Source organism: Apteryx rowi, unplaced genomic scaffold (genome assembly GCF_003343035.1).
Source record: "Apteryx rowi isolate R43461 unplaced genomic scaffold, aptRow1 scaffold_664, whole genome shotgun sequence".
Classification (NCBI taxonomy): Eukaryota; Metazoa; Chordata; class Aves; order Apterygiformes; family Apterygidae; genus Apteryx; species Apteryx rowi.
Window position 1 is genome coordinate 43560 of NW_020450943.1, and position 12522 is coordinate 56081.

General features: G+C 34.9%; 1 protein-coding gene across 2 annotated transcripts in view; it reads right to left on the reverse strand.

The window, feature by feature from the left end:
* Positions 1-12310, reverse strand: part of UBE2K (ubiquitin conjugating enzyme E2 K) — a 29854-nt gene extending 17544 nt beyond the window's left edge. The window contains exons 1-3 of one of the 2 annotated variants that reach the window (XM_026085314.1): positions 12269-12310; positions 5768-5861; positions 632-690 (exon numbers count right to left, since the gene is read on the reverse strand). In XM_026085314.1, coding sequence (XP_025941099.1) covers positions 632-690; positions 5768-5861; positions 12269-12295 — 180 coding nt within the window. In that variant the 5' untranslated portion in view covers positions 12296-12310. Of the gene's footprint in view, positions 1-631; positions 691-2397; positions 2475-5767; positions 5862-12268 lie in introns of those variants that run through there. The other variant, XM_026085315.1, reaches the window with a different exon arrangement.
* Positions 12311-12522: the final 212 nt, after the last annotated feature.

Consider the following 12522-nt stretch of genomic DNA (forward strand, 5'->3'; position numbering starts at 1 on the left):
CCATTTCTCATGTCTCTCATGCATGTTCACATACTCAAACATGAAGAGAACAGAATGTCTCATGCATTCCTCCAAAAGAGTTGGAGTTAGACCACACTACTTGTATTGCTTCTTCAAGTCACAGTACAACTGTACATCTCACTGCATTTAAGTACTATTGGAAACCTGGTAGCTCTAACTAAAGACTCAGCCAAGAATAACCTATGGAGTCCAAGGAATTAGTTAAGAATAACTAAGTATTTATTACAGCATTTCTTTTGAAGAGAACTTTCAGCAAGACTGACAATAACCAGTACTCTCAAAAATCAAATTATAACTACCTGAAAACCACCTTTATCTTGTCAAAAAGAAATTATGAGAGGGCCAGTAATAAGGTGGTAGCCATTTCAGCACAAGCTCCTCTCTAAAATTATCAGTTTGTACTTTGATGAATAATCAGAATATATTTCTAATGGGATGCAGTTAGGCATTTTGCATGATTTCTATCTAGAGAACACAGCTCAAATGCCTATCTAGAGAAGACCTCAAAAATGTAAGATGGGTGCTACAAAGAAAATACACACACAAGCAAAAGAATACTCAAAAACAACTTACTGGCAAATTATTTTATATAAAAAAGTGTCTACAGTACCTTAGGAGGATTAAATGGATATGTTTCTGGAATTTTTATCTCTAGTTGATATCTTCCACCTGCAAAAGACAAAAACAAGCTAGAAATTAAAGTGACAGAACATTAATCAAGTGTACATTCTCATGACGGCAAAGCCTATGCTTCTAAACATACAGATTGTCAGGTAATTTAAATATACTCAGAAATATTACCTGGTAGTATTTTCTAAATTTCATACATTTTATAAAGAAACAAATACATATAATCTATTAAAGTCACATTTGCTTAAAAAATAAGAATGCATATTTCTTAGATATGTTTAGTGTGTACATCACCTACAGTTTCTCATTTTTGTCATTATAATTTCCATGCTCCATTTTAATAAACTAGATTAAAAATATGAACGAGATAGCCCCAAAACAGATAGTGGAATAAGCCACAGGAGTGCCCAGGGTGAATATGGAATATTACAGTATTTTTACTCTTTTCTGATGCCTCATACCAATAAGTTTTCTTCAAATTACACAATCAAAATTAATTCTATTTAATTTTAAAATTTCTGGACTGGAAAATGTTCAGTTATATCATTTAAGTAAAGTTCCCACACTTTAGAAAGAACTGCTTCAACACTATTTCCACTATATGCTACATTACTATCTAAAGTTGTTACTTCCATTTCAGTTCTGCAAACACTTTTACATACTAATACTATTAATATGGTTTGCAGAATTACAGCATATAATAAAAGACGGTTCAGCCCATACTATCCTCTACTGCCTTCTTTTAAAGATTTGTTTTTCCTCTCCCTGCTACAGTATCATTATTTATTCCTGTTCCAATTATAACTTCGTTAACATTCAAAGTTTTCTGACCAATACTTCTGTTTTCTGGGGCAATCTCAAGCCATCTGCCTACTCACTCAAGATTATTTACCAGGCCACAGTTTAATGACCCACTAAACAGAGTAACAAAACATGTATCCAAATTTAGATGTTTAGTTTTATAGAAACTGAAAGCATTGCTTCTCACTTGCAACTTTTTTCCACATTCTATCTCTGACCTTTCAGAAATTAACATTTTCCACCTTTAAGTTTACTTTGTTACAATTTATAAATTTCCTTGAAATAAAAGTTAAAGCACCTGTAATCTATTTTCTTTGGGATTTCAAAAGCGATTTACTCTACAGATAATCAATCTATACATAAACAGCTCTCAAGTAGTCTCAATATAGGCAGCAAGATCCACATGAAGGAAAAAAAAATTGCAGGAACACTCTGAAACACTCACAGTCTATGGCACTTTTCATCTGCGACAAAATACACATAAGTCAGTCCAATATATTAATTTTGAGACTTGGTATTTTATACTACTTTAAGTGTTTTTCCTCATTTAAATCTGCAGTAAATCAGAAGATTTAACAGAAAATAAAATAGAATAGAATAAAAGCCAATGAACCCAAAGTTATCATCATTAATGTTTAAGTTTATTGCTTGTCTTTGCTTACAGGAGAGCACAGCTAAAATATTTTTGAAGATATTTATTGTTTACATCAACAGCAGACCTTAAATAAGTTTGCTTTTTCTTTTGTTTGAATCAAAGCATAATTCAGTAGCATTTCTTCCTACAAAACAGGAGAATTAGGCTGTTCCTGTATTACTAAAAAAAACAAAAAACAAAAAAAACAAAAACACACAAAAACCTATCAGTCTCTGTAGGATTTTACTGCCATACCATTTTGTAAGGGAATATAAAACCTATCCCTGGATATTACAACTTCTTCTGCTTACCATTAGATTCTGCCTGTAAAAGACAGGTTATCACAACCTTCTGCATAATAGGCTTTTCAGCTACCAAATTTTTCCACCTGGAATATACAACCCCAGAAGATTTTAAAACAACAGGGAGAAATGAGTTGGCAGCATTATTTATACAGCTTCATTGCTGTGCATTAAAATTTATAGTTAAACATATGAGCTTGAAGACTGAACAAATTCATCTGGACATGTATTCATTAAATTTCCTCAATATTATGCTTAAAATGCAAGGGACTAACGTACTAACTTCTGTATCCCAATATTTCTGCTGAATTTTTGAAATATGTTTTTAAAAGCAGTAGGCATATGTTTGGCTTTTTCCCCCCAACTATTTAACACTTGAGATTAAATTAACCATTTATTGAAGAACATTCCTTCTGTACTCCTACAGCAAAGCAGTTCTCACAATACAGTCAAAATAACTTTCAATAATTTTTCTTGAAGAAAATACCCTACTACAAAAACCCCACAATTACTATGGCTCACATGCAAACTTGGCTTGAAATTAATCTATAGGTTTTAAAAATTTATCTACTGAAAAGCTCATAATCCATATAAACACAGCATCCATTAATCTATATTTTCAAAGGTCCTCTCTCTAAATACATCTATTTCAATGTGGGATGCAACAGCATCAGTTCAAACTGTGCATCTTGCAATATTCTGAAAATTGGTCAGTATAAGAGTTGAAATACTTTACAGAAAAATAAAAGCTGAAAAAAATTGTCAAATATAGATGGTATTCTTCCTCTCAGTCCTACTTAAACCAACGCCCCAAGATGACCTAAAAAGTATTCTGCTGCAGCAGAATTATGTTTTCAGATACCTTATCAGTTGTGGCCTATGATAAATATTATGGCTCTTTCACGTAACCATGGTCCTAGAACTCACTTCTGTCCCAGGGAATTGTCTGTTCTGAACTACCGAGTTAATTACCTCGTGTCCATAAAACATTTGTTGTGTCATTGTTAAGACTATATCTGACAGGAATCAGCCAGTAATTATGTAGCATGCACTACTGCTTTACTCATAAGATGTAAACTACACACACTTACAAACTCTTCACAATTATATATAGAGAATAAACGCATAAAACTATGTTACAGAAATGTTAGAGTTTCAGAGTAAAGCACACAAGTGTTAGAAATGCCAGATTTAGGGCTGCCAGTAACTTAATTTTGCTGCTTGGTGCATATGCCTTGCAGCTTAGTGTAAGCCTATGATCACATTTTCCCATGAGATTCCTGCCATAATCTGGATACATAATAGTTCTACCCAAACAAAGGGATATTTACTACAGAGAATTCTGCACTAAAAACATATTGCTAATTTTCATTAGCTGGATACCCTGAATATGTGAATATACAGTGCTCAACTTTCAAAATTCTGGTCTAGGTGAATTATCCAGCATCACACAGAAATTCCAAATAACTCTCAATGCATTCTCTAAAAAAAAATCCGTTTCATAAACTGAGGTAACACGGGCCTGGAGGAAAAATAATGGCAAGCTGTGACATGCCAACTCACCCAAAGAGGATGAATTATGTTTGAAAGAAAAAAAAAAAACACTCATAATTCAGACATTTCCTCATTTCCTAGTATCCAGTACTTAATTTTGCAACCTTAACATCTGTAAATAAGCTCTGCATTTACAAGACCATCTATATTTTTAAAAGATCTATTCCACTGGAATGATCCACTTCCAAGTAGGTCACCAGTAGGACTCTGTATTTTAGGTCCACAGCACAGTTCTCCCTTTAAATTGAATGCACACGTTACAACCAGAAGACAAGCAGACATTCTCTTCTGCGAACTAAATACCAGTGGTTGATGAGACGAGAATCCAGAGGTCTGGGGGTTGGAGGGACAGGGGAACTGCCACTGATTCACTCGGCAGCAGAGAAATCCTGGAACTCAAGTTCTGGAGGGGGGCATTACAGACACTTCCACTATTCTTTCCCTTCCAGACTCATCTTTTCTCTCTTCACCTTCCACCCCTACCCAAAACTCTCCAGCTTCAGCCTTTGAACGAGGTGGTCTGCTGCTCCTCCGTGCACCCTGGCCCCAGCAGGGGGAGCATTGAGAGCACTGCCCCGCTCTCAGGCCAGTGCTGCTGCACCAGCAAGAAGCACTGCCAGCAGGTCCTGCTCAGGAAAGATGGGCCAGCAGGATTCTCATTAGTGGCCACTAACACACTTTTGAGTGCATGTATATATATGCACACACAGGCACTTTTAGATATTTTGCCTAATTTATTAGAATTTATTTACTTTTCAAAATAATGATACCATGAGTTTGATTTCTAGACAAGACTCAACTTCTCTTCTTAGCTCCAAGTCATAAAACACTAGAGCAACTCAAAATTCGGGTGAAAAAGTGTTTTCAACAACACAATTTATTTGCATATAATGTTCCTTGAGATATTTTTCATTGCTGAAAATTTTGCTAAAAATTCAAATCAAAGTAGATACCCAGCATGGAAAACTTGGATACAGCACTAGATAAACGCAACTTAAAAAAAAAAAATAAAAATTAAGTGTCTAGCAACTTTTAACTAAAGGTGTCTCTGCCACCCCCACAGATATACACAAACAGAAAGTTTACAAGTGTAAGTGCTACTGAGCAACTTGGGACTGTTGGATAAAGTGTGCTTTACTAGCTTCTGGTAAAGGTTTTATTAGCTTCTGTATGGTTTAAATCATCTTACTTTTTTGAGACTAAAGAGATGTATGATTACTGATAACCACCTAGAACAAAGTAGAAAGTCATAACATATAATTTCTGAAGACAGTAACAGACATCAAGTTCTCCTATAGATTCCCCAACTCTAGTACAAATTAAGTATAGGTGTCCATGGATGTCACAGATTAACCCCAAATTTTACTTTCAATGGTATTGCTCCCTGAGATAGAAAAATGCAACACTTTTTTTGAATGACCACCACGTTAGTTCACAGAAATACATGTACAGTTAGAGTAGATTCTGAAGTTTAGTTTCTTAAGGCTTATGCTACGTGGCTAAGACCTCTAAGTTCATCAAAAATTATGACTTTTAGTTGGATGTATATATGTTGCACAGCTTAAACCTGTAAATTAACCTTTGATGTAGGATAGTCTGTCCTGCCATAGAAGAGATATGCGTTCAAGTGACACAAAAGTTGGACTGAAACATTTTCAAGGCTAAAACTTGTATTTTAAAAAAATTATTAAAAATAATTTTAAAAAAATTTCAAAACCTGTAGCTCTACATTTTTATACTGCAAATTATTTTTTTAATAGACAAAGCATCTCAAGACACATTATTTGAAGTGTACAATGATTTCATACACAAAAACATTACTTGCCTTCATATGGTGTGTCTGGAGGTCCTGCTATTTCTCCTCTTAATTCTGTAAAATTCTCATCTACAAGATCTACTTTAATTTGATTTTTGCTCGTCTTGAAAATAAACAGAGAAACAAAGAGGCATAAGTAAGCATTTGATATACAGATTTCCTCAAAAAGAAGATATTTTAATTCTTAGAATAGTTTTTATAAGATAACCTAAATTGGATGGCTATGCTCCAGTTGGAGTTTTAATTCATTAAAAACAGACAAGTCTGTGAAGTATTAGAATTGTCAATAATATTATACAATCACTAAAATAAGCAAAGTAACCCAGCAATATAATATCTAAAGCTATTTTTATTTTTAATTGATTACATTTCAAAACAATCATTGTATTTCAAATTAGCTATTTATTCTAAATATTGTAAACAATAGAAGAAAATTTAATTGCTCTAAACAATGAAAAAGGCTATCGTCAACATAATCATTATTTTCACTGGAATAAGACGACTTCCCCAAATGGAGTGCTCACTATTTTTAAACAATATGTTGATCCAAATAGCACACTGAAATCTTAAATATTTAGGTATACATTACTTTTTTTGATACACTTGAATTTCATTGTCACCTCCTCAGCATTTTCACACCCCATACCAACTTGTCTACAAAATAAAAACACTGTATTTTGATACTGAGAGAACATTAAGTTTTACAAAAACAATTTTTCAGAAGACTTTAGCCAGAGCTACATGTTCCATTCAAATTGTGCTCCATTTCCAAACTCAGACAGCAGTATTAGTGAAATTCATACAAATCCCCCTAGCAGTAATTTTTCTGACACCGCAAAGCAGAATCTACTTTCAGAAGGATATTCAGATATATCACAAAGTTTTTAGAGATAAGTTGTTCAAGAGTTGCCCATTCTGCTACTTCTGCACGCCACATTCATTGAATGAAACAGGGATTTTCTGGATTCTACATGATTTCCCATAAAAACTTCACATCATCTTCCTAGATCCTTACAATTGTTCTAACCACTTCCATGCCAAAAGCCCTGTGCAGCTGCACTTCTCTGTTCTCCCTCAGAGTAAATTGTGTGGGTGAAAACTAAGAGAGAAGAGTTAGGTCAGATAAAGCTGATGATTCTTAGATTCACCAAAGATGTGAACTGTTAAGGATGCTGAATTTACTCAGCAAAAGTCGGATTACCTCTATTTGTTCTGTAGATTCAGTCCCTCTCACCAAAACAGAGTGTACACTCTTCTGACTACAGATGCTCACAGATGTAAAGGAAGAGTAAGAGTTCTATTCAAGAGTTAAGAAATCTCACTAAAGTAAGAGCTACCAAATCACCAATGGATTATGCATCTATAGTTACAAATATTTACCTTTAAAACTTGGGTTAAAAAAAAAAAAAAAAACCCTCAAACCATATAAAGGAGATGCAGCACCTGCAACTCCATAGTTGAGGCCAAGAACTGCACTTAAAGCAAAGATTTAACCATGTTGCTATGAATTAAGAATGCACCATCTGCCTCCAAAACTGGAATTAAGTATTTATTACTTATTTATTATTTGTTTTACTACATTCAAATTATAAACTAGCTTTTTCCACACCAGATATTGTGTTGCTTTTCATGACCTTAGCTAAGACATCAGAGAAGGCAGTTATTAACAGACCTCATGAAATTATATTCCTTACATTTTTAAGCTTTTAGATTGATCTCCTTTCTGCTATTGTTCATAGAAGCTCCCTGACCAGACAGCACTGAAAGAATGTTTTCTTCCAAAGAACCCGTCAAAACTTTGTTTCCATAACTTTTTTCCCAGTGTTTCTGGGAAGCAGAATGACTGGCACAGTACAATCGCCTTCCCAAAACAGCTGGGGCACTGCAAGAAACTGGCTCTGAATCCAGACTTACTCTCTCACAGAGAGCACGCTCCTCTTGCAGGCTTTCCAACCTTCCTTTTAGTTTTTTTGCCATTGCTATTCCAATTGGCAGGTCATTCCACAATCTCATGATTATTAAAAGCTTTCTAAACTACAATTTAGGCAGATTTACAATCTATGTACATCCACCTGTTTCTGTGACAGCATTTTTTCCCCAACTTAAACAGGTTTCTTTGCATTTCTAGTATTCATTCCACTTCTCAGTATATGGTACCAATTTCCCACCTCAGCCTTCATTTTGCTCTAAACAAGCCAAGCTTTCAACTTCTCCATACGTTCTCCATCCCATAACCACTTAACTATACCTGCATACAGGAATTTAGATGAAGTTTTAGAATCAATGGCACAAACACTTTATTGTATTTACTGAAAATACATCACATTTGTCTTTTTCATGGCCACATCACCCAGGCTCAGATCTCAAATGCAAGAGATCTAGTAAGCTTTGCTATAGAGGTTTCACTCTTCTTCAAAGTACTGCACCTGCACCTCACCACTTAGTTCACAGAGAAGCTGATAGCCTTCTAGGATGGAATGACTGGTGGGGAGAGGAGTGGATGTTGTCTACCTTGACTTTAGCAAGGCTTTCAGCACTGTCTCCCATAACATCCTCATAGGCAAGCTCAGGAAGTGCAAGCTAGATAAGCAGACAGTGAGATGGATTGAGAACTGGCTGAAGGGCAGAGCTCAGAGGGTTGTGATCAGTGCTGCAAAGTCTACTTGGAGGCCAGTAACCAGCACTGTACCCCAGGAGTCAACACAGGGGCCAATCCTGCTCAACTTCTTCATCAATGACCTGGATGAAGGACAGAGTGCACCCTCAGCAAATTTGCTGATGATACAAAACTGGGAGGAGTGGCTGATACACCAGGGGGCTGCCAGGCAGAGGGACCTTGACAGGCTGCAGAGATGGGCAGACAGGAACCTCATGAAGTTCAATAAAGGCAAGTGCAGAGTCCTGCCCCTGGGGAAGAATAATTCCAGGCAATAGAAAAGGGATTAATTTCAATCTATATTTGGTTAACCCATGTTTCAATTTATTCAATTTTCTTAGTGTTTTACTTAAACTTTTCCTCAATGTTTTCTGGAAGACCCTGTACATTGTTGTAGCTGCTTGGATATTTACCTTCACATTCCATTTCAATGAGTACTACACTAACTGTTCTTTGTAACATATACTCCTTGACTTGATTAATTTGGTAAGACCAAAAACCCTATCACTAAGCTTATGATCAGTTCTTTCAAAATCAGTGATCCCAGTCTCCCCCATGTGAGATCAGAGAATTGTTTTTACTACTACCATTGTGGCTATTTCCATAGTCTCTTTTCCTTTATACCAAATCTAAGAAAAAATAGCAGGCTACATTACACTGTCCCAGTATTCAATAGGGATTCATTTAATTTGGGGATTATGCTTAAACTCTACCCATCCCCCCATATAACAACAGCCTTTACTTGGATAGCTGGAGAATCTTTTCATACTATTTTGATAGCCTTTCCACGATGCAACTCAGCCTGATTTTGTCAATTCTTACTTTTTCCTTCACCCCTATAGTCATGGCTAATATTTAACTATATTGAAGTGATTATTCATCCAATTAAATCTGGAATGTTTTTCTAAAATATTTCCCCTTAATGAAGATCTAGTAGGATAAAATCACCTTTATTTAACACCTCTAAGAGAATAAACCACCTGGCCTCTTTAACAGTCATCTGAGTTGTCTCTGTAGAGGTACCAACATGCAAAGCTCTCTTACAGTCTCCAAGTGTGCTTGACACCTGTGATCTTAGCTGCAGAATTTATGAATCAACTAGTGATCACACAACTCAAGTTCATTTTCTAGAAGCAATTCTCCGACAAAGACCTTGTTACTCTTCCACACCAAGTCTAAAATAGCATCACCTCCTGTTGATTTGGTAACAATTTGGTGACTCAATCATTTGGCTAACAAATCCTGAAATATTTGAGCAGTGCCATCAGCAGCAGCCTCCCAAAGACTGGACATCCCATCACCTTCATCACAGCAGCTGCTGACCTCTAATATTTGGACATGTCTTTGCCTGCCTCCTCTAATCTAAATATCTTCTTTGTGGAGGAAACAATCCACCCCAGCAGAAACTCTGAGGAGTAAATTGTCCTAATGTGAAGACTTATCAGTAGTGTCTTCTCTATTTCTATTAAAATTCTTTTAAAGAGCAGCTCCATATCTCAAATTCTTACTCTTCACAAAAAAGAAGCACTTCTGTTCTCTTGAATCACCATGGTCTACGAGCCCTTAACAAGGAGCCCCTCATTACAGGGAACTGCCTTCTTTCTGCAGTTAATCCACCTTTTTTCCAGAGCCTTCTCCAAATCACTGAAATCTAACCAAAGTCATCTCCTACTCTCTTCTTCAATCTGCCTATTATTTCTTCTTTATTTATCTGCTGTTATTGGCCAATTATCCTCTTCACTAGTCCAGTACATCTAAAAAAGCATAAACAATGCAGAATCACGTTAACAGAAGATAATAAAAATTGCACTGTTATCCTAAATATCTTTCCCACGTATCAAATACTATTTACTACATTTACCCCAAAAGAAATTATGAAATAAAAGAAAATTATTTGTTTCAAGTTCACCCTCAAGATAAACTCACTTCTTAAAGACTGAAGGTAGATGAAGATGACTTTTAAGAAAATACAATACATATTCTAAGCTTCACATGATAGCTGCTTTCAATTACCAGAAAACAAAGTTAACCTCAAATAATCAGCATAAAATTGCTATTATCAGAGTCAGTAAGGTATGGATAGGTATTAGGAGGTTTTACCAAAAACTGCAGGAGGTATGTATTAATTGATTAGCCAGCAGCTTTGGACATTTACACTGAATAAAGAGACCTGAGTAAAGAGACCTATATATCAGCCACTGCTACAAAACATATTACAAACTTAATACTGGATGATGACGGCATACAGCTCAGAAGATCTGAGTGGGTTAGTCTAGAACCAACCTAATCTTTATCTGCTTACTCCCTCCAAGACATTATCTTAACACTAGACCTTTGATTCCTGCATAATAAAATTACTCTAAATGAATGTTATAGTCCAAACTCTGCACTAAACATCCACTAACATGCATACTACATTTTTATCTGTTGTGGTCAGAACAAAAAGGAAAAGAAGCGTTATTAGAAAAATTAATCACTTCAATTCAGCACATTACATTCCTAAAAAGAATGTGAGACCTATACAAGTATCTGAATTAAAATAGTGTAAAAATAAATTACTTTTATTTTTTAAATATATCTGTCTCACCTTATATCTTCAGATGCTACCTGGAAAATTCATACCAAGTATCTTTGGGTATAAGTGCCTACAATGTTACTAAGGATTTCTACAAAAGAAAAAACTTATTTTAAGCAGAATTAGAGTTGCAATTGAAAACACAATGGTTATTTCTGAATAATACTGTGTGTTAAAAAAAAAAAAAAAAGCCACTATTCCATACAGCAATTCATTAACTGCAGCCTGATATTTCAGAGTCGTTAATTTCCAGCTCCTGTAACATGATTCTCTTCCTTTACCTTCTTAAGCAAAACATACCTGCTACCAGATAAAAGTACTACTACTTTAGTTTTATTTACTTTCTGTTTTACAGAAAGTAATTCATAGAAAAACTCCCTAGACTTTTATATATATATACACACACACAAAAATCAAAAAAACAAACACGTACCCCAGAACCTAAAAACCACACACACACACACAAAAGATTCCCAGATAAACAGGCCTTGCCACAATAAAAGCAGCTAAGTGTTAAAACTCCATAACAGTCTAGTGTTTAAGACTAGTGACTTGCACATTAAAGGAAATTTTTAAAAGTGACAAAAATGTTAAAGAAGATACATGCTAAAATTTCACCTAAGATTAAGGAAGAAACTTGAAAGATTTCTCCAGTATGTCCTCAACAAAGGACAAAGTCTACCGTCTTTGCTGAAGAAGTGCTGCATATAAAACAATGTTTCCTATCACCAATTACTTCCGAATTTCACCAAAGAAAAAATATATTTTTCTGATCTTTGTTTTGGACAGAAGTTTTAAATTAACATATGATTTCTCTGTGAGGTAAATTGACAATAACAATTTTTGATTTACCTGATGTAGCTAAGTTTTGATTAGATTTAAAACAGCTATGATTTACAAATGGAAAGTAGGTACTTTTGAATGCCCAAACACATGGCAGCCAGCCTATCAGCTTTAAGTTTCCGGTTGACCAAATCCTCCTGTAAAATGAATATTAACGCCACAAGTTTAATGTAAAAATACTGTACCTTCTTAAAAAAATTTGCAGTTATACTGACACTATAGCAATCACTATTTAATAAGTTAAGTAAAAAATACTTTGCCCTAGTTTGATGTCATGTTAGCAAAATGCATCTAATGGTATCATTATTATTGTTAAGTTGTTAACATCTTATAAAACTCTTCTTTGTCTTTATATCCTTTATATTCCACCACAATAGTTCTACTTTGCAACAAAATTTGGCATGAAAATATCTTAATAGAGTTACAGAAAAAATACCTGATTGACTATTATAATGAAATCCATCAACTTTCAAGAACAGTACTTCGATTGTTACTCAAACCTAAGGGAGAGAGGAGGGGGAAACAAACCTATACACTTTATGCCTAATAATTACACACAGAACGTGGTGACACTTCATGGCAGGGTAGGAATTTTGGAGATTACTACTACTGAAAGCTTTATAGTGCAAAACATTGTCAGGAAGTATTTAGTAAAAGAAATACTTAAGTATAGAAGATTCTGCCCCCTCC